The following is a 26,157-nucleotide window of genomic DNA, read 5'->3' on the forward strand; positions in this document are numbered from 1 at the left end:
GAGACCGAGCGCCCCGAAGAAGAAGAAATCGGTTCCGGCGTAAGTGTGGGTCAAACTGAGCAGAGCAGAGGGGCAGAAAAAACTTGGAAGTCTTCAACATGCTATTACGAGTGAGTACATGCAGCAATTTCAGGGAACCCTCCCGTTAGCGTGGTGTGTAACTTACCGGACATTTGTGTTAAAGAAACCGGTGGTCAGATTCCCGTTAAAGTTACAGTTGTCATTACAGCTTGTCGTGTTGAGCATGTTAGCTAAGTGATGGTAGCAGCTTGTGTAAGGTTGACCATATGATCTTCTAACACTTTCCCAAAACACAAGCCCGTGGTTGTTTCTCAAAGTCAGTGAGCCTTCCTTTGGGAGGACGGGTCCGGATCCTTAGCATCCTTCAAATTCGGCCGTTTGAGGATCCTTCCTTGACTTAGAGAAACAACCCGTGTCTTTTTACAGTCGCTGAAAACAGCTGAGCCTGGTGCCGATGTCACCCGTCATCATAGTCAAAGTGTGTCACAGTGTAACTTTCAAAGGAAACAGACTGAAAGGCTACTATTTGAGTTTAAACATTGATAAGCTCAGCAAAGATAAGCAAATTCTTTACTAATTACTAATTGTTACACACAGAAATTAGTCTGTGTCATGCAGAGTGGATGGAGAGAATAGATAACGGCCTGATTTATCCAAGTGTAACACAATGATGTAACGCATCACTGAAATGATTGTCACCAACCCAACCTCAAGAAGAGACTTGCTGTGTTCAAGTAAAAGTACAAAAGATTGCTGCAAGGCATTTTTATGCTTAGTTAAGTTTAAGATGGACTCAAGTTGTCTATAAAACCCCTGAAAATAGTGAAAACAAGAGTACACTGTCTTTTTCTATGTTACATTTTAATACCTGTAGTTATGTTGGGAAAATATATTATAGAAGATCAAAGTCTTGACTATTGAACTTTGCATTAGGCCAGTCTCTCAGTAATTAATTTTTTCCTCAAATACCATTTTGTGCAGCTGAAAACTTTGTCAACTCCATAAGGCTAAAAAAACATCATAGTATTAAAATATAAACATTAAGGAAAAGTTGAATGATTTTTGTTGAATTAAATACAAGATTATTTAATTAGCTGTATGATCAGTAAGTTATGAACTTCTGGAACAAATCAGAGATGATGTCTTTGTAACCAAATTGACCAATTTTTAAACAAAATAACATTAAAGCCCAGTTTTCCTCTGTCAGGATTCCACAGACAATCAATTAAAATAAATAAATGTTTCACCCAAAAAAATGGAAAAACCTTTTTTTTCTTTCTTTTTTTTTGGTTGGACATGAGTTGTCCCAGTTCTCAAAAACGGGTGATTTAAATTATTTGTTTTCTTTTTTGTGTATATTGTTTCTATTTATTTATACATTTTTACTATTGTTACTATTTATTCCTGTGTCTTACATGGAATATCTGCCATAATTGTTGACAGAACTGTAGAAACCATTGTGTGTTTTCTGCATGTCTGTGTCCTCAGAGGGCATTACACATTGGAGGCTTGACCCTGAAATGCAGGTCCATCCATCATAGTGCTGTTTGGAGGAGTCCTCTTATACCCATAGTTGTGGAGCAGACGGTGAGTGACTTTAATTTCTAATGACTAATGACTAATGACCAATGACATGACTTCTCTGTGCAGATAAAAAAAAGAGCAGCCTCACTCCATAGACATGGTTCAATAAAGCCCTGAAGAACACTGATGGGAAATCTACACACGCATCTACTTACTCAGGCTTTTGCATTATGCTGGTCTGAGTTGGATTTGGGCTCTGGTGTTCAGGAAGGGATAAGATCTACTTTTTGTTTTGTTTTGTTTTTTGCTTGGAACAAACAGAAGAAGGAGTGTGTAGTAGTGAAAAAAATGGAGGAAAGAGCACTCACCCACAGTGGTATCGTGTCCTCACACAGGAAAAAGAACAAATGCTTGGATCCTAAGACTTTCAGTATGCAGAATAAAAACTGCTGGATTCTTTATGGGCACTATAATCCCACAACACAATCAATCCTGAATCCTGAGTGGTTGTAAAATAGCTTGATAAAGATTTTTGATTAAATAAAAGTAACATAAACTAAGCTAAACTGGCCTTCAGTTTGCAGATGGTACTAAGGCTCACTCCAAATAATGCCGCAACTTGGTTTTGCGGAACACCACCTTGAAGTTGCCCTATCGTACGGGCCCTATCCAGATTAGTCAAACGTGGCATGCCGATTCTTGGAGCAGACTCCAACTGACCACTGTAGCAGGGCAAATGCTCACAGGTGCTGACACTGATCTGCCAACAGTCAAACATTTGAAATGAGGGCAATCTAAACGTAGTCACTGTTTGCAGTACAAAGTCTTCAGAAGCCACTTTTCAAAGATTTGAAGTCTTTGCAGACATGTGTGTGTCATCTTTGGATCCTAATATTTAAAGCAGGTTGAAATCATTTCATGAATAATTGAATGCAGTGGCGGGGTCAAAACTTTCAGGCATTCTTGCACAATAGGCCTGTTTCCACTGAAGAAGTTCCTGGTACTATTGGGGGGGCAGGAACTACTACAGGAAAGTCCTCTCACTCGGCCTTCTCAACCGCCGTGTCTCCACTGAGAGAGCGGAGTAGGAGGAAGGTTCCTGTGAAGTTACCGGGCTCTGGATGCGCTGCTCGTGTGGCGACCCACAGTTCTCCCGCTCCTGTCCTCTCCTGTTCTGTTATGTGGGGGTGGGAGGGGCAGGTTTTCAATATTTGTAGTATTTTTTTTTTGTATGTTTTTAGTTTGTAAAGCGCTTTGGGGTTGCATTTTTGATGTATGAAAGGCACTATATACACTGCTAAAAAAAATAAAGGGAACACTTAAACAACACAATGTAACTCCAAGTCAATCACACTTCTGTGAAATCAAACTGTCCACTTAAGAAGCAACACTGATTGACAATCAATTTCACCTGCTGTTGTGCAAATGGAATAGACAACAGGTGGAAATTATAGGCAATTAGCAAGACACCCCCAATAAAGGAGTGGTTCTGTAGGTGGTGACCACAGACCACTTCTCAGTTCCTATGCTTTCTGGCTGATGTTTTGGTCACTTTTGAATGCTGGCGGTGCTTTCACTCTAGTGGTAGCATGAGACGGAGTCTACAACCCACACAAGTGGCTCAGGTAGTGCAGCTCATCCAGGATGGCACATCAGTGCGAGCTGTGGCAAGAAGGTTTGCTGTGTCTGTCAGCATAGTGTCCAGAGCATGGAGGCGCTACCAGGAGACAGGCCAGTACATCAGGAGACATGGAGGAGGCCGTAGGAGGGCAACAACCCAGCAGCAGGACTGCTACCTCCGCCTTTGTGCAAGGAGGAACAGGAGGAGCACTGCCAGAGCCCTGCAAAATGACCTCCAGCAGGCCACAAATGTGCATGTGTCTGCTCAAACGGTCAGAAACAGACTCCATGAGGGTGGTATGAGGGCCCGACGTCCACAGGTGGGGGTTGTGCTCACAGCCCAACACCGTGCAGGACGTTTGGCATTTGCCAGAGAACACCAAGATTGGCAAATTCGCCACTGGCGCCCTGTGCTCTTCACAGATGATAGCAGGTTCACACTGAGCACATGTGACAGACGTAACAGAGTCTGGAGACGCCGCGGAGAACGTTCTGCTCCCTGCAACATCCTCCAGCATGACCGGTTTGGCAGTGGGTCAGTAATGGTGTGGGGTGGCATTTCTTTGGGGGGCCACACAGCCCTCCATGTGCTCGCCAGAGGTAGCCTGACTGCCATTAGTTACCGAGATGAGATCCTCAGACCCATTGTGAGACCATATGCTGGTGTGGTTGGCCCTGGGTTCCTCCTAATGCAAGACAATGCTAGACCTCATGTGGCTGGAGTGTGTCAGCAGTTCCTGCAAGACGAAGGCATTGATGCTATGGACTGGCCCGCCCGTTCCCCAGACCTGAATCCAATTGAGCACATCTGGGACATCATGTCTCGCTCCATCCACCAACGCCATGTTGCACCACAGACTGTCCAGGAGTTGGCGGATGCTTTAGTCCAGGTCTGGGAGGAGATCCCTCAGGAGACCATCCGCCACCTCATCAGGAGCATGCCCAGGCGTTGTAGGGAGGTCATACAGGCACATGGAGGCCACACACACTACTGAGCCTCATTTTGACTTGTTTTACGGACATTACATCAAAGTTGGATCAGCCTGTAGTGTGTTTTTCCACTTTAATTTTGAGTGTGACTCCAAATCCAGACCTCCATGGGTTAATAAATTTGATTTCCATTGATAATTTTTGTGTGATTTTGTTGTCAGCACATTCAACTATGTAAAGAACAAAGTATTTAATAAGAATTTTTCATTCATTCAGATCTGGAATGTGTTATTTTAGTGTTCCCTTTATTTTTTTGAGCAGTGTAAATAAAGTTTGATTGATTGATTGATTGATTGATGTAATCATTGCGCGACCATTTTGACCAGGGCGACGTAGGGACGTAGGGGCGTAGGGACGCTGTTAGCTGTTAGCGGTGTCTGTAATAACTCCAGTCACGGTCCGTGAAAAAAATATTTTTTCCAGCGGATGTCTTAGTTACAACATGATTGAGCTAACTGGAGTAGTTTCATGTCGTATCCGACAACGGGAGGCTTTTAACAGATGATGTCCTGATGTTAGCTTTGCTGCTGCTGTTAGCTGTCCCTGTCAGCTGATGCTTTCTAGACATCGTGATTTCCCAAAACTGAATAAATACCACACATAGCAACACAAAACTGCTTTGCTAGCTCAATCATGTTGTAACTAAGATATCTGCTGGAAAAAAAATTTTTTTTTCACGGACCGTGACCGGAGTTATTACAGACACCGCTAATCTACGATAACCATGTTGTTATTTACAAAATGTCACATCCCGCCTTGAGTATATCCAGTCAGCACCAAGTAATCCCCAAGCCCCAGCCAGGAGTTTCTTGGGGCCGTTCTGAGTACCTACTCCGAGGCAGGGACTTGTTTAGCCCCTGTAAAAGTTCCGGAACTTTGTCCTTCGGGGGTGGTTCCTGCGGTGGAGACATGCACCAACGGCCCCGGCCCCGTAAAATTACCCCGAAGTTCCTGCAGTGGAAACAGGCCTAATGCATTTTTTTGGCTCTTCACAACACTAGATAGAATAGTTGTGTTGGTGTTAAATGAGTTCGAAAATTCTGCCTTTTTGTTTTTTCCAGGGGAGAGGAGAAAGAGCATATGACATCTATTCTCGCCTCCTGAGAGAGAGAATCATCTGTGTAATGGGTCCTGTAAGTGTCTCCTTGGATGTAATCAAGAGTGAACCTTTTTTTTAGACATGTGTTCAAAGTATTTTCTATTTTCAATCAGATTGATGACACTGTAGCCAGTCTGGTTATCGCCCAGCTGCTCTTCCTACAGTCAGAAAGCAACAACAAACCCATCCACATGTACATCAACAGTCCAGGTAAGACGAAGCTCTCTGATGGTCTCTGGTACCTTCATACCCTTTTGCCATTGTCACACTTGGCCGCGCCGAGTAAAGCCATGCCGGAGCGATTTGTGTTTCCATTGTCAGTTTAGATGTGCCGTGCCACAACAAGCCGCACTGAGGATGGACCCTCTATGGAGTAGGTCCAAAAGCAGGGCCGTCGACCACAGCCAACCACTGACGATCCTGCCTCTCCCCCTCAAACAAGCATGTGTGTTACGAGACTCCACTCCACTCACCTCTGTCTGCTGGAGACCAGAGAGAAAGACTTTTTTAAAAGTCTCTAGCCCTTTTTAAACAAGAATTGTGCAAATTTGCAGGAAAGCCCAATCAGTCTTTGTTCAGCATTGGCAGTATAAAACAAAATCAGGGAGTGCAGCAAAATGCCGCCTACCTACAGAATGTGCCTTTTTCGGGGCAATGGGGGGCGTGAGCGAGTAACAAAACATGTAGCTCAGCATGTGACGTAAATAGCCTTGCTCCAAGGGAAGCCGCAGCTGGTCAGTCCTTCGGTGATTCTCTCGTAAGTTGGCCCGTCCTTCATCACCATTAATGGCCTCTTCGTTTGCGAGGACAAGGAGGGCGTGCTATTCCTTGTCTCCCCAGTTGCTCATCTTCACAGTGTCTGTCAGGTTTGTGTTTCCCTCTTGCTACTAGCTGCTCATTCCTGCTATCAGCTCTTTCCTGTTTATCCACCGCCAGTGGGTCGCACATGCAGCGTCATCAACAGCTCCTCTCACAAGTCATCAACAGCCCCTCCCGTGGCGGAAGGGCGCCTTGTTCTTTTTAAACCATAAAGGTTCCGCCAATATGTCTACCCTATGAGGCAGAAAATTGGGCACCTCGGATCAACTCGCCAATCCAGCTCTGTGTGTCTAAACGCTTGCAGCTTGCCAGCAAAACAGCCCAACATTCGCCGAAAATCTGGCAGTGTAAAAGGGGCTTCTGTGTCTTCAGCTCTTAGAACTTTTGGAGCTTCTTACTGAATCTCTGGTTTGGTATTTAGTTTCTCTCCTGCATCCTGTTTTCACTTCATGTTTGCTATCGGCCGTATTAAAAGTTTTGTGAAGTTGCTGCTTGTAAACTCAACATTTCCGTATTTTGGTGCTTCGCAATAAAAGTTTTTACATAACAAAATAACGGAGAACTTGACTGATGTCACAATGACTTCAGATTGTTAGCTGGAGGCAAAACACGACTTGCCACCACAGGGCATGGGAGTCTAAAAATGTCATCTTATTGTGTTATTGGGTGCCATAGTAGAAGGCTTCATGGCTCAAAACTTAAATTTAAGCACATACCAGCCGCCACTGCTTATCAACAAAAACAGACAAGACAGCCTGGGTTGAATCCAATAAGACAAAAGGACTGGACGGAGGCAGTCATCTGAAATGCTCGCATGTGCACACACTTAATATCAGGTTAAGGAAAAAGTATTTACTATTACAGGGATGACTAACGTTATGTGTATTAAGGGTTATCATGTCCAACTAATCAGAAGTTGGGGAGGTATTAAGAGGAATATTGGATGTCTCCAAACGCTAACTTTTTAGCACATTAGCTAACATTAGAAAGCAAAACAAACTGGAGGAAATCGTTAAAAGTGTTGTCCTCCTTTGTAAGACTGGCATAGTAATCATCCACAAAGCCAGCCTTCCCACCTTCAGCAATCCTGTCAAATCATCCATCCACTGAGTGAGAGCATACGGGTCGGCCAGTCTGGTCACGTTGGTCAGTGTTTACTTATTCAAGTAACACTTGCGGTTCGCTCGGCAGTCTGCTGCTCCATCTCTCCAGATGGAGTGCTGAGAGTACTCTGCCACTCCGAGAGTGTGGTGCTCTGGATAACTGAACAGTACATTGTGTCAGTTTTACAAATTTACTAACGTCCAATTCGTGCCAGAGTGCTCTCCGGCACTTGGAATGAGTATCCCTGAATGCACCACTTTTATCATCTTCCTCCACTGTCTGAAACAAGCCAACAGAACTTGCTAGCTAGTGCTAGCTAATGTCTGTGGAGAAGAAAAGAAATGTGTTATAACTGAATTAGCAGAACTTTAACAGCTTTTCTTTAATTAAGGCAAATCTAATAATACAGCAGGGAGGAAGAGTAAAAGCACCAACAGCCACAGTGAGATGTTAGATTTAGAGTTGCAGACAACAGGCTCTAACTGCACCTCTACAAACAGCTCACCTCCAACAGGTAAACTTCTTTTACCTGCCCTGCTGTGGAAAAACACATGCAGCAAAAATAAGAAGGGATTTTAGCCATGGATCAGCACTCTACTTTGAAACATCATCACTCAAGACAAGCCGTCATCAGTTAAGGACACACCTTCAAGAAGGTAGCCCTATTTTTATGGAAATGCAGGGCTCCAGACTAACTTTTTTTAGTAGGAGCACTGTAGCCCTTAACTGAAAAATTTTAGGAGCACAAGCAGAAAATGTAGGGGCTAACCTTAAATCGTCCTGCAACACAGTTATTCACATTTTTGGCCATTTTAACTATCATAAACTATATGTAGTCTACTGTATATTAACGTTGGACTGTTTTAAGTCCAAACATCATGAAGTAATTAGCAACACAGAGACTTGTCAGTGGGATGTGAGGATTCTTAAAATGATATCTGTACAGATGTGAAGCCCTGACTATATCTGACTGATCTTTAATGAAAGCTGTTGTCTTGTATTTTTTTCCTCTGAAAATATTAACCTTACAGTCAAGACACAATTTATTTAGCCTCTGTAGTTGAGGGGACAGGTCTGCTCTGCAGCAGCAAACTGATATGATGCTGATTTACAGGAGAATTCATGTAAAATGGAGGTTGAACCATGAACATAAATTACATATAGCCTGTAAAGCATTTTAATAAATGAATCTATCCTAATCAAAATAATTGGAGACTGAGAACAAACTGATATAGGAGTTTGGATTCATTTGGATTTAGCCCAGATGTCCGGACTTCACCGCACTTGCAGACTCGTTGACATTGCAGGCACATTCCCGGAAAGTCTGGGAGTGCTGAGGGCTCCAAATCCACAATTCAGCCAGTCCACAAGCGGCCTCAAGTGGACTTTCTGCAGACTTCCAGAGAGTCCGCTTGGGCAGTAGACTTCAGCAGAATCAGACACTGATTTAATAACCCACAATTCATTGCAATACAGACGTGATGATGTGGGTTTTTCAACTGCCGAAAAAACCTTATGAATGTGTAACATAGTTATTGATAGTTAGGCCTGTTAAAATTTTACTTGAATTGTGTCAGCCAGAAATAATATTCGACCACATCATGACACAGAAATATGTATAAATCTAGGCCGTAGAGGGACTGAAAATGCATTTTATTATTGCAGCCTTTCAGACTGAGCAGTTCATTAGGCGAAAAAAATTGGCCAAAAAACAACAAAAGAAGGTTTCTCGTTTCAGTAAATACCCAATTTATTGATATATATTCCTGTCCTTATTTATAAAGATTTCTATTTTTGAACACGTGTCACCTGTTATATAAAGATGTATTAATGCATCCTTGTTTAGTAACAAAAAAAGGCTATATATGGGATTTATAACTCATTATCAGCAATAGGGCTGCCACGATTAGTCGACTAATCGATGACTAATTGACTATTAAAGTAATCGTTGACTATCTTAGGAGTCGACTAATCGGTTTGAGTCATTTTTCATAGAAAAGTACTATAAAAGTACCCCAAAATACTCTTACTGCAGCTTCTTAGTTTCAGATATTGGCAGCTTTACACACTCTCCCGTGACAGTGAACTAAAACCCTTTGGCGTGAGTATGAAACAGGACATTGGATGACGTAATTTTGGGGTTTGGGCGAGACAGACCGACATTTTTCAACATTTGAACACATTTTTCGATGAAATGATTAGTCGACTAATCGAAGAAATAATCGACAGATTAGTCGACAATGAAAATAATCGTTAGTGGCAGCCCTAATCAGCAACAGGTGAGTAGGCACTGTTCATCAACTTATATGACATATATAAATATGACAGCAGCAATAGTTGAACCTTTCCATGGCAACGAGTCAAGTAGTCTCAAGGGCTGTCGCCTGCAGTCTCTGCCGTCACAGACTTTAAATGATGACAGTAAACACATCACACTACATACAGCTGAAGTCTGCGAGGGCTCAGCTGCAAGTCCAGAGGGTGGACGTTTGGATTCAGCCTCTTACTTGATTGCAGCTTGTTGTCACCACCTCCTGCTGCAGCTGCCTGCTCTCGTACACTTTGCAGGCGAGGCGCAGTTTATCTCTAACGAGCCTACTGATGAGAGTAGATGACGTGATCCTCGCAGTTAACTATTCACTCACTTTCAGACTTTCCCCCTTCTCACACACATTAGCCTACACCAGCCTTACAACATGAAAAAAAATGCCTGTAAATTTGCAATCTGTGGTGGGCTCTGATGGTCTCTGATGATCTGTGTCAGTCTGTGATAGTCTTCGATGGCCTCTGCTGATCTCTGGTGGTATCTGATGGTCTCTGATACTTTCTGATAATCTGTGATAGTCTCTGGTGGTCTCTGATACTCTGATGGCCTCTGGTGGTATCTGATTATCTCTGATGGTCTCTGGTGGTCCCTGATGGCCTCTGATGGCCTCTGGTGGACTCTGATGAACTCTGATGGTCTCTGATGGTCTTTGATGGTTTCTGGTGGTCTCTGATGGCCTCTGACGGTCTCTAATACTCACTGATGATATGTGGTGTTCTCTGTTAGTCTCTGATGGTCTCTGATACTTTAGGATGATGAGTGATGGTCTCCAGTGGCCTCTGTTAGTCTCTGACGGTCTCTGATGGCCTCTGATGGTCCCTGGTGGTCTCTGATAGCCTCTGATACTCTGGTGATCTCAGATGGTCTCCGATAGGCTCCGATGGCATCTTATGGCTTGTGGTTGCCTCAGATGATCGCTGGTGGCCTCTGATAGTCTTTAATGGTCTCTGGTGGTCTCTAATTGCCTCTGATGGTCCCTGGTGGTCTCTGATAGTGTGTGACAGTCTGTGATACTCTGATGATCTAATGGTCTCTGGTATTCTCCGATGGCATCTTATGGCCTGAGGTTGCTTCTGATGGCCTCTGATGGTCACTGGTGGTCTTTGATAGTCTCTAGTGTTCTCTTAAGAACTCTGTTGGTCTCTGATACCCTTTGATGATCTATGATGGTCTCTGATGGCCTCTGGTCATCTCAAATGGCCTCTGGTGGTGTCTGGTGGTCTTGCATGCTCTCTAATGTCTCTGATAGCCTCTGATGACCTCTGGTGGTCTCTGATGTCCTCTGATATCTTCCGGTGATCTGTGATTGTCTTTGATAGTCTCTGATTGTAACTGGTGGCTTCTGATGGACTCTGATGGTCTCTGATACTCTTTGATGATCTGTGATGGTTCTGTTGGTGTCTGATGACCTCTGTTGGTCTCTGATACTCTCTAATGTCTCTGATAGCCTCTGATGGTTTCTCAACTCAACTTTATTTATAGAGCACTTTAAAAACATCCACAGCTGAAACAAAGTGCTGTACAAAAATAAAAACATAAGACGAACAATAAAAACAATAAAACAGTAAAACAAGAGCAGAGTCTCACGCTGGGTTAAAAACCAAGGAGTAAAAATGGGTTTTAAGACTGGTTTTAAAAACGTACAGTGAGGGGGCCAGTCTAATGTGGAGAGGTAAATCGTTCAACAATCTGGGAGCCGCTACAGAAAAGGCTCTATCCCCTCTGAGCTTCCGCTTAGACCTCGGTACATCCAGGAGCAGCTGATCAGCTGACCTGAGGCACTGAGCAGGAGCGTAGGGATGAAGCAGCTCAGAGAGGTAAGGCGGGGCGAGACCATTTAAAGATTTAAAAACTAATAAAAGAATCTTAAAATGAACTCTAAAGTGCACAGGCAGCCAGTGGGGGGAGGCCAGAATGAGCGTAATGTGTTCCCTCTTACGTGCTCCAGTTAAGAGCCGAGCAGCAGCGTTCTGAACCAACTGAAGACGTGCGAGGGAAGACTGGCTGACTCCAAAATAAAGTGCATTACAGTAATCCAGCTGGGACGTGATGAAGGCATGGATTACTATTTCAAAGTGCTGTTGTGCAAGAAAAGGCTTCGTCTTTGCCAGCTGTCTAAGGTGAAAGAAGCTGGACTTTACTGCTGCGCTAATTTGACGCTCCAATTTAAAATCACTGTCCATCTTAAAACCCAAGTTAGAAACTGTTGGCTTCACATATAGTGCCATATAGAGCCATTTGGACCAAACACCATCACCTCTGTTTTCTTTTCATTGAAATTTGACAAAGTTTAAGGCCATCCAGGCTTTAATGTCATCAAGACATGACAGAAACGGTTGTAGGGAGAAAGCATCTCTCTTCTTCAGCGGCACATAAGGGGAACCTGATGGCTTGATATGGCCAACCACATCCTCTGAAAATGACAAAGTCACAAGCTCAAATTTATCAAGCACAGCCAGGCAAGGGACAGAGACAGAGGGGTCAGAGGCAGGAGCTGAAATGAGAGCCCTTGTGTTAACAACCTTGTCAATGAAAGAGTGCAGGAAGTTATTGCACAGCTCAGGGGATGCTTCCAAGCAGACAGACTGTGAGGCATTTAAAACAGAGTCAATGGTTTTGAGAAACACATGAGGGTTATGGCTATTTGACACAATGAGGTTTGACAAGTATTCTCTTTTGGCTTCTTTAACAGTGTTCTGATAACGATGCCAACAGTCCTTTAAGATTTAGATTGAAACATGCAGCTTGTCCTTCTTCCACCTGCGTTCAGCTTTGCAGCACTCCCATCGAGCTGCACGAGTTCTGTCACTGAACCAGGGCTCGGGTTTCACTTTACGCTGCATTGTTTTTAATGGAGCCACAGAGTCCAGAATGGTTCGGCAGGAGGAGTGGAATCAGGAGCTGAGCTCCTCCATGTTAGCAGGCATTGAGTCAGAGGGGACACAGAGCTGGTTGAACGCAGCAGAGAACTGACCAGCAGTGGAAGGGTTAAAAGTCCAACAGCGCTGAACAGGATTTAACTGCAGTACAAGAGAAACCAACTTCAAACAATACGGGCATATGATCAGAAATGACATTTTCACAGATCTCCAAGTTAAATACAGACAAACCATGAGAAAGAACGAGATCTAATGTATGACCATGTTCGTGTGTGGGACCAGACACACACTGCACCAAATTTAAAGAGTCAATAAGGCTTAAAAAGTCCTTCACCAACGGCTTATCAGGACAGCACACATGAATATTAAAATCCCCAAGAAAAAGGACACGATCGTAGTTTGGCATGATTTCAGCCAGAAAATCCAAAAAGTCTTTCACAAAGTCCTTATGGTACTTGGGGGGCCGGTAGATGACAGTGCACATTACCAGGTCGGAGCGAACCACCTCAAATAAAGTCACTTCGAAGCTGGAGAAGGAAAATGACACAGCGCACTGCTTACATTTAAAGTCAGTTTTATAAACAGTCGCCGTTCCTCCTCCATGCCCTGACGTCCGCGGGGAGTTAAAATAAGAACAACCAGCCAGTAAAAGTTCGACAAGAGCACTGCACTCACCAGCACCGATCCAAGTCTCTGTCACACAGAGAAAATCCAGGCCACGGGAGCTGAAGAAATCCCTCAGGATAAAAGTTTTGTTTGCCAGTGATCTGGCATTTACCAGGCCAATCCTGGCAGGAGCCGGGGCCTGTGTTTCGGCGGATCGGGGAGCCCGGAGCAGTGTCTTCAGGTTCCGGAGATTCACCCTGATTCTGAGAGAGCCGGGGAGAGCAGGGGCGGCGGGGCCGGAATCCCTCAACCAGACCGGTGACAGGTACCAGGCAGGCGTCGATCGGGTCCAGGAAACGCCAGGGCACAGCGAAGGGAAGGGATAATCCATGTTCTGACTGGGAAATGGACAAAGATCGTGCCAGGCAGACCTTCAGCTTCACCAGCCAACCGCCGCATTTACCGCAGCGACGGAGACGCTTCCGCCAGGGAGGTAGAGCTGAGGCCCGGTAAAGGTGAGTCGGGATTTCCGACAGGAGTGGGGGCAGAGTTTTCTGTCCACCGTGATCAAATACACCTAGATCTCTGACATTATGTCTCAGATCTAAGAGGGATTGGCGATCATACACTGGCAGAAACTTGATCTGTACAGTGCCAAGGATTAAAAACAACAAAAATGCCAGCCAAAGTGGGAGCAGCAGACGGCCAGCCATACACACAGACGCCATCTTGCTGATCAACACCATGGTTTCTGTTGGTGTGAAATCATCGCTGATGGTGTCTGCTGTCCTTTGATTGCCTCTGATGGCTTCTGATACTCTGTGGTGATCTGTGATGGTCTCTGATAGTCCCTGATGGTCCATGATGACGTCTTATGGTCTCTGATACTCTCCAATGTCTCTGAAGTCCTATGATTGTCTCTGCTGGTATGTGATGGTCTCTGCTGACCTCTGATGGTCTCTGGTGGCTTCTGATGTCTCCTGGTGGTCTCTGGTGGCCTCTGGTGGTCTCTGATAGCCTCTGATGGTCTCTGGTGGTGAGCGATCATCTCTGATGGCCTCCGATGGCATCTGATGGTCTCTAATGATCTCTGATGGCCTCTGATTACATCTGATGGTCTCTAATGATCTCTTATACTCTATAATGTCTCTGAAACCCTATGATAGTCTCTGGTGGTGTGCGATTGTGTCTGATACTCTTTCCTGAGCTCTGATGGTCTCTTAGGTTTTCTGGTTGTCTCTGATGGTCTGTGGTGGCCCTTGATAGCCTCTGATGGTCTATGGTGGCTTCTGATGTCATCTGATGTCTCCTGATGGTCTCTGATGGCCTCTGGTGGTCTCTGATAGCCTCTGATGGTCTCTGGTGGTGAGTGATCATCTCTGACGGCATATGATGGCCTCTGATGGCTTCTGATACTCTCTGGAGATCTATGGTGGTCTCTGATAGTCTCAGATGGTATCTGGTGGCTTCTGATAGTCTCTGATTTCCTCTGATGGCCTCTGATCATCTTTGATGGTCTTGGATACCCTTTGATAATCTGTGATGGTCTCTGATGGCCTCTGATCATCTCAAGTGGTCTCTGGTGGTCTCTAGTGGCCCCTTATGTCTCTGATAGCCTCTGATGGTCTCTGGTGGTCTCTGATGGCCTCTGATATTCTCTGGTGATCTGTGATCGTCTTTGATAGTTCCTGGTCGTAACTGGTGGCTTCTGATGACCTCTGATGGCCTCTGATGGTCTCTGATACTCTCTAATGTGTCTGAAAGCCTATGATAGTCTCTGGTGGTGTGGGGTCGTCTCTGATACTCTTTAATAGTCCTTTGATAGTCCCTGATCGTAACTGGTGGCTTCTGATGGCCTCTGATGGTCTCTGGTGTCCTTTGATGGCCTCTGATTGTCTCTGATAGTCTCTGATTTCCTCTGACCTCTGATTTCCTCTGATGGTCTCTGGTGTCCTTTGATGGCCTCTGATTGTCTCTGATAGTCTCTGATTTCCTCTGACCTCTGATTTCCTCTGATGGTCTCTGATGGCCTCTGGTCGTCTTTGATGATCTCTGATACTCTTTGATGATCTGTGATGGTCTCTGATGGCCTCTGATCATCTCAAATGGTCTCTAATGCTCTTTAATGTCCTCTGATGTCATCTGATGGTTTCTAATGGCCTCTGGTGGTCTGTGATGGCCTATGACATTTTCTGGTGATCTCTGATCGTCACTGATAGTCTCTGATCGTATCTGGTGGCCTCTAATGGCTTCTGATGGTCTCAGCTGGTTTCTCGTGGTCTCTTGTGGCCTGTGATAGGATCTGATGGCATCTGATCGTCTCCTGTAGTCTCTCATGGTCTCTTATAGTCTCTGATAACCTCTGATAGTCTCTGATGGTTTCTGTTGTTTTCCTGTGGTGTCTGATGATCTCTGATGTCCTCTGATGATCTCTGATGGTCTCTGGTGGTCTCTGATGACCTTTGATGGTCTCTGATATTCCCTGATGGTCTCTGATGGTGTCTGAAGCTCTTAGATTCATGTGCATGTCAAAATTTGTAGAGTACAGGTGAAAATAGATTAAGAGAAGAGTTATTTCAAATATAGATTTAGGTGGTTATCTGTCCCCCTTACACACTTTTTGTTTCACTTTTTTGCATTGAAATGAAAAATCTCATATTTTGCACTGCCATCTATTCTTTTCAGTCAAAAAACAATGCCTGAAAAATGATAAAGCTCATTTTTCCTTTTAAATTGTCTTATATGTTTTTGTTTTTCCTGTACATTACATGCTACAACTTTTACATTGAAGCTTTTCTATTTTCCATTTTTGGAATTTTAATTTCATTTTTCATTTTTGAATGCAATTATAACATCATAATTTACTTTTTTGCTTTCTTCTTCTATTTAACACTTCATTATGGCCTAATTATACTAATTTGTACGATATAGTAATAGTTAATAGACCAGTTTGTCTTTCAGTTTCCCTATTGATCTTGATATTGAGTTTTGAATAAATCCAAACATGAGCCTTTAAAGGGCCAGAGTGTAATATTTGGCCTGGTTTATTATCAAATCTGAATCTGAATCTGAATATTCTACCCATTAATATGTTTATATAAGTGTACAATCGCTATAAAATAAAATTCGTTTGGTTTTCGTAGCCTTATAAATATGCTTTTATATATATATAGCAAGGGCCTTGCTTTAGAGAGGTCGCCATCTTGCGCCGCCATGTATGTACGGCAGACCAAGCGGACAATCCAGCCAGCCAGAGAACGTGTATAAATAAACCAACGAAGACAGCGGAAGGAAGGAAGGAGGAGGAAACAGCAGAGAGTGTTAGTAGTTCGTAGATGGAGAGTAGTGAAAAGTTTTTTTAGTTATAAAGTTTGCGAATGGACCACACTTACCACGCAACAGGAGAGAATGAACCTGAACTGTCATCTGCGAGGAAAAGAAGACGCAACTTCACTCCTTGTGATGCACTCTCTGCGGTGCTTTTCCTCCTGATGATATATCTCCCCAATGATGGTAGCACCAAATCCCATTCTGTGCAGCAAAATGTGAGCGGAGGATTCAGCCTCTCTTCTCGCCCGCTCAGCATCTAAGTTCCTCATCTGTATGCTCCGGCTCAAACAGGTATGGCTCTGGGTCTGTGTCCGCTACAAGAAACTCTTCAAAATCGCGTTCAAAGTCGTCCATTGCAGCTACTATAGTCCGGAGATATTGCTAGGCTAAATAAACAGCTGAGCTCTGTTTACAGGCTACGCTGTCAGTCAGTGTGCCGGTGGGAGATTGGTGGAGCAGAGAGGGGAGGGGGTCCCTGCTAGGTATTGTAAACAAGTATGTGTGTATGAAGTGTGTGTGTTACGCTAGAAGAGTCAGAGTTTGGGACGGAGTCTTTTACCCCCTGGAGTGTTACCGGAGTTTTTGGAGTGCTCAAATAAATGGGCCTTTTTCCCGAACGCTCCTCTGGTCTCCTGCTCGAGAGGGATTCATTACAATATCGTAACATGGTTTAGATTTCTAAATAAACATTCACCTCGTCGCTAGATAGACCTACTCCTGAAAAAATTTTGTCTGCGCAAGGCTTTTTGTCCCTACGAGGCCACCGTCATTTACCCGATGGGAGGGGTGAGCGAGTGAGCCCTGCAATCTAGAATTTGACCACTGATGTCACTGTTTTCAACGGTTTTCATCCCATTTTACACACTGGCCCTTTAAAATGGAAATTCAAGCCTTTAAATTCATGCCATTTCTTTTGCCTCCTTTTCTCAGGTGGTGTGGTGACAGCAGGCCTGGCCATTTATGACACCATGCAGTATATCCTCAATCCTATTTCCACCTGGTGTGTTGGCCAGGCAGCCAGTATGGGCAGCTTGCTTCTGGCAGCAGGAACATCGGGCATGAGGCATTCACTTCCCAATGCCCGCATCATGGTCCACCAGCCTTCAGGAGGTGCCAGGGTAAGCTGTTCTCTTCACGTCCTTTGATTCTGTGATCTGAAATCCAGCCTGTAAAGGTGATCATTTCACTGAAAGAGGAAAATCATAATGAGAGCGCTTTGTGTCCAGGGTCAAGCCACAGACATCGCCATCCAGGCAGAGGAGATCTTGAAACTGAAGAGACAGATCAATAACATTTATGCCAAACACACAGGACAGCTGCTTGAAACCATCGGTAGGTTCCACTCATGTTAGTCATAGACAGGTGCTTAAGTGGGATTACTAGTTCACTGTGTCACAATAGGAGGCTACTCACAGTACACACTAGGGCTGGGCGATAAATCGATTTTGTCGATTAATTCGAATTTGCAGTTTAGGCCGATTTGTTTTAATGAAAATTGAGTTTCTATTTAAAATCTGCCACTGCCGCTCCACGCTGGGCTCCCGTAGTTCAGAGTGGGCTCAGCCCTCCCCCCCGCTTGCTTGATACACAAACATGGCAGCGAGCGGGGAGGAACTCCTTCTCAAGAAAGGGAACGAGTTCTTCAGCGCTTTTGTGTGCTCACCTGTGTGTGTGTGTGTGTGTGTGTGTGTGTGCGCGTGCGCGCATCAGGGCCGAACTCCGCTGTGCGACACAGAGAGCAGAGGAGGATTTTAAACACGCACCATGTAGGGACAGAAATGACATGCCGTCGTGTAAATAAGATAAATAAGTGTTACCAACGCCAAGCTGGCAGACCCCCGAACCGTAGTAAAGGGACCTCCGAAGACCATTAGCTCCTTTAGCTTGTGTTAGCTTGTTGTTGCAACAACACATAAACAACAGGACTTCGTCTGCGTTAAAGAACGGCACTTTATTTTCAGCACTGCAGGGATGATGCACAGCCTCTCTCATCAGTGTCTGACTTTTACATAGAGGGAAATAACTCAAAAACAGCATGTAGAACTGCGTAGGCTTCTTCACTGTGGCTGCTCGATGTAAACAACAGAGCACATGCCTCACTTTCTTCCTGGGGCGCATCCGTCTGACGTCACACACCACATCCGGCGCACTAACGTCTCATACCTCCAACATGAACTACACACATACACAACTACACACACACACACACACACACACACAAGCCACACACATCAGGCTCAGCTTGTAACATAAGGCTATTTAGTTTGTTTCTTATTCGAAAAATTGTCGAATAGTTGCCATGATTTTTGAATTGTGAGATCTGATGCAAGAGGAATTTGTGATAAAATGTCGATTGCTATTTATTAACACTAGAACTGCCAATGGATCATTTTTACCCCCCTGTCATTTTGAAATGCTTATAACTTTGTCACAATAAAACTCTCATCTCTCTGCAAAATGCAAGCTAGTTTTGACAGACAGACAGAAAGAAAGACAGACAGACAGAAAAGAGGAAAGGAGAGGGATTGGATCGTGTAGCCTAATTATGAACCAGAGAAAATGGATGAATGTCGAACAAGCTCTGGCAATGCTTCAGGACAGAAGTGACGGAGAATGAGATGGGGGAGAGGTGATTGAGAGAGAGACGGATGGGGGGAGACACAACGGTGGAAATGAGAGAAGAAGAACTGGATGAGGGACAGGCTGATGATCCGTCCTTTTCACCAGGGGAGGAGGAGTCATCTGAAGATGAGGTAGACTCACAGACGCTTTGCTTAACTAAAGACTGATGTCTTTCTCCCTGATTTTGTGTTTAGATGGGCGGATACAATTTCAGAGTTTAAAAACCTCCCTACGTTGCAGAACCAATAGTAAAACCGCAGGGTGGTCCTTTGGTGGCTCGCTGAACTCTTGTGCTCGTAAACATAGTCCGACTGTGTTAAAAGTCTTAAACAAAGTCGCTGTAAGTACTTCATTTCCACAATCTTGTGGACTGAGCACACGTTTGATAAAATGGAGTTAAATCTCTCGGCATCCATTTTCAAGCTTTCTGTGTGTTTGTTTCCTTGCGGACGAGAAAAGGCGGAGCGCACATTTCTGGGAGGGCGTGTCCTTTTAAAAAAATGCAAGAGGCGTTGCTTTGTTGCCAGTGTCCTGACAAATAGACCTACCGCTCAGAATGACCTACCAACACGATGTGCGCATGTGCAGAGCGGAGAAAAAAAATTCCAGAGGACACGCCCAAAACTTTAAACTACCCGGGATCTTCACAGGTAGGAAATATCCATCAGAATGGACTATTAGCTCTATAAATGTAATTATAAGTAGAGTAGCTCATTCTGTCAGGTAGGAAATATCCATCGGAATGGACTATTACCTTTATAAATGTAATTAATATAACCACATTTATAGAGGTAATAGTCCATTCTGATAGATATTTCCTATCTGACAGAATGAGCTACTCTCCTTATAATTGCATTTATAGAGGTAGTAGTCCATTCTGATAGATATTTCCTACCTGACAGAATGAGCTACTCTACTTATAATTACATTTATAGAGGTAGTAATCCATTCTGATAGATATTTCCTACCTGACAGAATGAGCTACTCTACTTATAACCACATTTATAGAGGTAATAGTCCATTCTGATAGATATTTCCTACCTGACAGAATGAGCTACCATATTTTTTATTACATTTATAGAGGTAATAGTCCATTCTGATACATATTTCCTACCTGACAGAATGAGCTACTGTACTTATAATTACATTTATAGAGGTAATAGTCCATTCTGATAGATATTTCCTACCTGACAGAATGAGCTACTCTACTTATAATTACATTTATAGAGGTAATAGTACATTCTGATAGATATTTCCTACCTGACAGAATGAGCTACTCTACTTTTAACCACATTTATAGAGGTAACAGTCCATTCTGATAGATATTTCCTACCTGATAGAATGAGCTACTCTACTTATAATTACATTTATATAGGCTGTATGTCTGTATGTCTTACACATATCTGACCTGAGTAGCTACTAAACAATGTTTTTGCCAGGGTAGGTCATTACGAGTGAGAGGCTTAGTTCATCAGACTAGTCTGACAGGATGAGCTACTGGTAGCTCATCCTGAGTGAGTAGCGCAAACTTTCAGAACACTGGCTGTTTTCTCCGGTGTGTTAAACACACTTTAGAAAGGAGTGTCCCCAGACTATCAGAAGCCGGAGATCTCTGATCTCTGTCTGGTGGCGAGACTAAAGATGAGGAGCCAGAGCCGGCATTCAGAAAAAGGCCCAGGCTTCTGGTGGCAGAGGCTCCCCCCCGCTTCACCCTCACAATCACAGCAGCCCTATGATGTTGTGACACTCAAGTCTCCACTCTCACAAAACACGTTTACTAATTATAAATATATATATATATATATATATATATATATATATATATATATATATATACATACATACATACATACATATGATGTTGTACAGTAGCCTAGTTTCTAGTATGATTACTGCACTTGCGAAACAAATTGTATTTTGTATAGTTCGGATCAACCAGATCTGTGTGAGGGCCATGCAACTGGAAAAGATGGGACTGTGTGGAAGCGTACACAGCAAGGATTACGCACTGGGAGAGCACAGTCACAGCACATCTTGACTGAAGTAGCTGGCCCAAATGCACCTGCACGCCGTAATATTGATGACCATTTGAGCACGTTCATGTGTCTGATGGATCGTGTCATGCTGCAACACATCTGTGACTGTACGGTGGCAGAGGCGCGTCGGTGCGGAGTGGCGCATGGTTGCCAACACGACTCCGCCGAGCGCGATACAGAGAGCAGAGGAGAATTGTAACCATGTGCAGAAACGAATTTCGTTAGTTTTAAATATGAAGAATTGTAAAATGTCACTTGGATGAGGCTGTCAGTCAGTCAGTGAGAGATCACAGGCTGAAATTGGCATTTCATCCTCACATGCAGTCGCAACAATGGTCAAGCTGCACGTAGCCTGCAGAGTTTTAACTGAAAAGGAGCGTGGTACTTTCACTAATGCGACATAATGTGGTCCTGTTTATCTTGGAAGGTGAGAGAGCTCAAACACATAATTAGCATTAGCATGAACCTTTTCATTCCCTCTGAATGGGTGAGTGTTTCCATCTGAAAAGGTTTCCCAGTCACTCAGATCATTACACTAAGTGGGCTATACAAACTTTTGATGCAAACATTCAACACATCGTCACTGTCGATGTTTGAACTACCACATAAAAATGACATTTTACAATTCTTCACATTATAAACTAAAAAAATGATTTTGTCTCTTAAAGGTAGGATCTGGAGGATTTTCAAACAAAAAATATAGACATGTACAAATGAAATCCTGCTTAATCATCACCTATGGGCTTCTACTCATGTGTGGTGGTGAGTCTGTTTGCAGAGCTCCTGCCCTTTAACTGTATTTTGATGTTTTTGTGAGCTCGGACCGCTTCTTGGCGGAGATTTCCCCAGCCAATGAGAGAGCGCAGGTGCTGTGCCCGAGCGTGTCCGAGCATGCACCAGCGCGAGCCTTGCCTGAACCTCTTCTGTGAAGCCTTCTTCCATACCTCCGGGCTCCGTACACCCGGGAGAGTTGAGCCTGATAGGAGGGGCCAAATCTGAATGTGTGTTTACAAACAGCAACTGGAAAATCCTCCAGACCCTACCTTTAATTAATGTAAATGTAATTTTGAAATTTAAGTCTCTTAATGAGCAACTTTTTCGAAATGATTTAAGTAATTATTTTCAGGCACAAGTTATTTTCAGATTGTTCTCATTATTCTGAGAGACTAACTCAATATTTCCAGATAGGGGAGACCTGGGCCAATTGTAACAACATTTTAGGCTTTCCTTAATAACTAATATTTTTGTAACACTGATGCTGCAGCAGATAAAGGTGGTCATTTTAATAAGTTAAATACTGCTGGGTGGCTTATTGTAACCTGGCTGCATCTGTATATGATCTCGGGTGCACAACACAGCTTGCCCCAAACAAGAATTGAAAGACTCTTAGCTGGCTACAAAAAGTGTTTCGAAGCTGTGATACTTGCCAAAGGGGGCGCTACTAAGTACTGACTATGCAGGTAGCCCAAACTTTTGCTTGTCACTTTAGATCCCCTAAAAATAAAATTTTCTTAGAATATTTAAGAAATGTGTCATCATTAAGATTTTTGCCTTTTGGAAATCAAGTAATCTTTTACTAGCTTAGCTGTTCACAATTAATCAAATTATGACTGGAGGTACTTTTTTTTTTTTTTTTTTTTTTTTTTTTAATTGATATAATTTTCTATTTTTAATTGTGCTTTGGCAACACATGTCAAATGCTAGTAAAGTCTATTGAAGTTTGTGTTTGGTAGATTATTTCTTTGTTGTAACAATGCTTCTTGGCAATGAATCTTATACCCTTGGGAATGCCTGGTTATTTCCCTTTTAAATGGTGCCACATTTGTAAGGAACATGCATTTGGGGATGAGCAGCAGAGCTGAGTATGTGGGTTGCGTCCATGAAAAATTTGCCAAATCTTCTCTGCCAATGCCAAACAGCTTTTTTTTTGCTGTTGCTATTGACTCTTGTTTTGAGCTTCTGGTACCCCCATGTGCCTGATTGGCACCTGATTGTCAGCACCTGTGAGCATCGACCCTGCTACAGTGGTCAGTTGGTGTCTGCTCTAAGAATCGGCATGCCACGTTTGACTGATCTGGATAGAGCCCGTGCAATAGGGCAACTTCAAGCTGGTGTTCCGCAAAGTGAGCCCTAGTAGCATCTGCAACCTGAAGGCCAAGTTCCATATAACGGGGGATGTCAGAGACAGTCCGCGAAATAGGCATCCCAAGAAGACGGCAGCCCAAGAAGACTGTTTCCTCATCCTGTCAGCACTTAGGAACTGTAGGCAGTCTTCTACAGATTTGCAGTCAAGGTTTGCAGGAAGATATGGCCGGCAGCTCTCTGCCCAGACAATCCAGAACAGACTGCAGGCAGCCAATCACTGGTCTCACAGGGCTGCCAGAAGGCCTGCCATGACTGCCCTTCACTGTCAGGCCCGTTTGCACTAGTTTCGGCAACACATGCACTGGAACCTGAACATCTGGAGGAACGTTTACAGCGATGAGTCAAGATTCTGCCCATGGCAGTTGGATCGTAGGGTCAGAGTGTGGAGAAGACACGGAAAACGCTTTGCTGATTGCTGCACTGGTAGAGCAGCATCTTTTGGTGGAGGCAGTGTGATGGTGTGGGGCAGCATCTCCCTCACTGGAAAAAAGAGGCTTGTCATCATTGGAGGCAATCTCAATGCAGAGAGAATCCCATATCTCCACAGTCTGGGACCGAATTCTATCCTCCAAGATGACAACGCTCACCCCCACAGAGCAGGGTTTATCAGAGACCACCTCCAGAATTTGGGAGTGGAGAGGATGGAATGGCCTGCCAGCAGTTCTAACCTTAACGCCATTGAACACTTGTGGGATCAGCTTGGGCGTGCTGTTTACGCCAGAGTGACCAACACAACCATGGGATTCCATCCCACAGCAGTATGTGACCAGGCTGGTGACCAGCATGAGGAGGAGGTGCCAGGCTGTTGTGGCTTTGCATGGTTCTTCCACACGCTACTGAGGCTCCTCTTTGTTTAATGAATAAATTGTTAAATTGCCAATATGTCTTGTTTCTTTAGACTTCAATCATCCAATCCACCAAATAACACCAAACAAGAGTCAACAGCAAAAAAAAAAAAAAAAGCTGTTTGGCATTGGCAGAGATTTGGCAAATTTTTCATGGCTGCAACCCACATACTCAGCTCTGCTGCTCATCCCACAAATGCATGTTCCTTAAAAATGTGGCACCATTTAAAAGAGAAATAAACAGGCATTTCCAATGGTATAAGATTTATTGCCAAGAAGCATTGTTACAACAAAGAAATAATCTACCAAACACAAGTTTCCTTACTTTTTGTGCCTAGTTTAGAATTGAATTGTATTGAGAGAGACAGAGAGTTGATTTTTAAAATACTTCATTCAATAACACCTTAACAGTTCAAACATTGTTTTGCTAAATTGAGCTGTAAGGTGTAAGGTGAAAACACACCACCACGGTGTTCAATAACAACTACCTGAAAAAACTATTAAATAGAAAATCATTTCCTACCACAGAACATATTGCATCCTTATAGCACCACTGTTGACAGAACCATTCATGTTTTTCACTTATTTGTAAAAGGTAAAGTTTTCCTAGGCTCCAGCCAAAGAGATGAAAACAAGAAACGCTTCCTGACCTGGCCTCTGCTCTATTCTGTTCTTGCCACTGTAGTAGACAGACAGTGTGGCTTCTCCTACTGTCAGGTTTGTTAGTTGCTACTTAAAGGCATCAGCTTTTTTGTAGCCAAACCCTGAATAAGAGCAGCTTCAGACCACCTCTCACCAAACTGTGCAACAACATTCTCCAGAACATCAAACAACGTACAGTCTTTCGCATTAATGAAAACAGCGAAAACATATCTCTACTTGTACTACACAGAATGGACAATCATGTAAAACTTTAGGGTTTATTGCAGGGAAAAAACATTTACAGCAATGGCACTGTGTAAAATCCTCCACTTCAAATTACAAGTCCTTTCTTTTAAAACTGGTTTGTACAAAACCCTCCATGTTGGTTTTATGACCCTTTTCCACTGCAGGAACTTTTATCATTTACCCTGGATTTTGAAAACCTTGGCGCGTTTCCACCAAAATTACCGGGGGAAAAAACTTTCCCTCAATCCAGAAGTTTCCCTGAAAAAAGTACCTAGTAGGGGGGTAGGACTTCAGATTATCTGGAATTCTTGAGGGGCGGGGCTGTGTGCTGAAGAACGCTGATTGGTGGAACACACACTTGCAGCGTTCCGCACTTTTGTGTCAGGGCGGCTGCAAACTTTTTTTTTTTTTTTTTTTTTGTTCATTTCTACAAGCTTCACTTCCTTTGTGTTTTGCTTAAGGATGGCCCCGGGGCTTAATTATAAGACTGTAGTATGGATAAGCGCTAACGGTATCGGTTCTTTTGTGCCAGCGTTGATCTCCTCCACATACACACACATACCCACACACACGCCAACACAACACGTTAACTGGTGAACAGCAGAGGGGCTAACGGCAGCTACACTCATTACTGTTAGTGAAATTAACCCTTAGCGAGTAAGAAGCCAGTACTTTATCAATACATGTGTTCAGCAAGCATGAATATGTAAACATGTAGACAGCGATATTCAGTTTGCACCGTCCACAGTGTCTCATCCAACGACGCTAATGTTATGTCTTACACACGGATTTAGACAGCACGCCAGTTCAGCTGATAGCTGCCATTTGAGCTTATTAGTAACAATTCGCGGTCTGTATGTAGACTAACTTAGTTTGACACGTATCTTAAAATACTTTTAAACTTAGCTGCTGGCTGAGACACACAGCCCCTCTTCTCTCTACCAGCACTAATGTTACCATGTTACCGGCCAATAAGCTGGTGGAGCTAGATATAGCTCTTTCCCTCAACCCAGAAGTTTCCCTGAAAAAAGTACCTAGTAGGGGGGTAGGACTTCAGATTATCCGGAATTCTTGAGGGGCGGGGCTTGGTGCTGAAGAATGCTGATTGGTGGAACACACACTTGCAGCGTTCCGCACTTTTGTGTCAGTGCGGCTGCAAACTATTTTTTTTTTTTTCATTTCTACAAGCTTCACTTCGTTTGTGTTTTCCTTAAGGATGGGTACCAAAACCCGGTACTAAATTAGCCCCGGGGCTTAATTATAAGACTGTAGTATGGATAAGCGCTAACGGTATCAGTTCTTT

The 26,157-nt window shown here is 43.7% G+C and overlaps 1 protein-coding gene across 1 annotated transcript in view; it reads left to right on the forward strand.

Annotated features, from left to right (window-relative positions):
- The window catches only part of clpp (caseinolytic mitochondrial matrix peptidase proteolytic subunit), a 28,598-nt gene continuing 2,441 nt past the window's right edge, over positions 1-26,157 (forward strand). The window contains exons 1-6 of the mRNA XM_033645289.2: positions 1-110; positions 1,510-1,608; positions 5,217-5,288; positions 5,368-5,464; positions 17,249-17,436; positions 17,545-17,650. Coding sequence (XP_033501180.1) covers positions 99-110; positions 1,510-1,608; positions 5,217-5,288; positions 5,368-5,464; positions 17,249-17,436; positions 17,545-17,650 — 574 coding nt within the window. The 5' untranslated portion in view covers positions 1-98. The remainder of the gene's footprint in view (positions 111-1,509; positions 1,609-5,216; positions 5,289-5,367; positions 5,465-17,248; positions 17,437-17,544; positions 17,651-26,157) is intronic.

Source organism: Epinephelus lanceolatus, chromosome 18, assembly GCF_041903045.1.
Source record: "Epinephelus lanceolatus isolate andai-2023 chromosome 18, ASM4190304v1, whole genome shotgun sequence".
NCBI classification, from domain to species: domain Eukaryota; kingdom Metazoa; phylum Chordata; class Actinopteri; order Perciformes; family Serranidae; genus Epinephelus; species Epinephelus lanceolatus.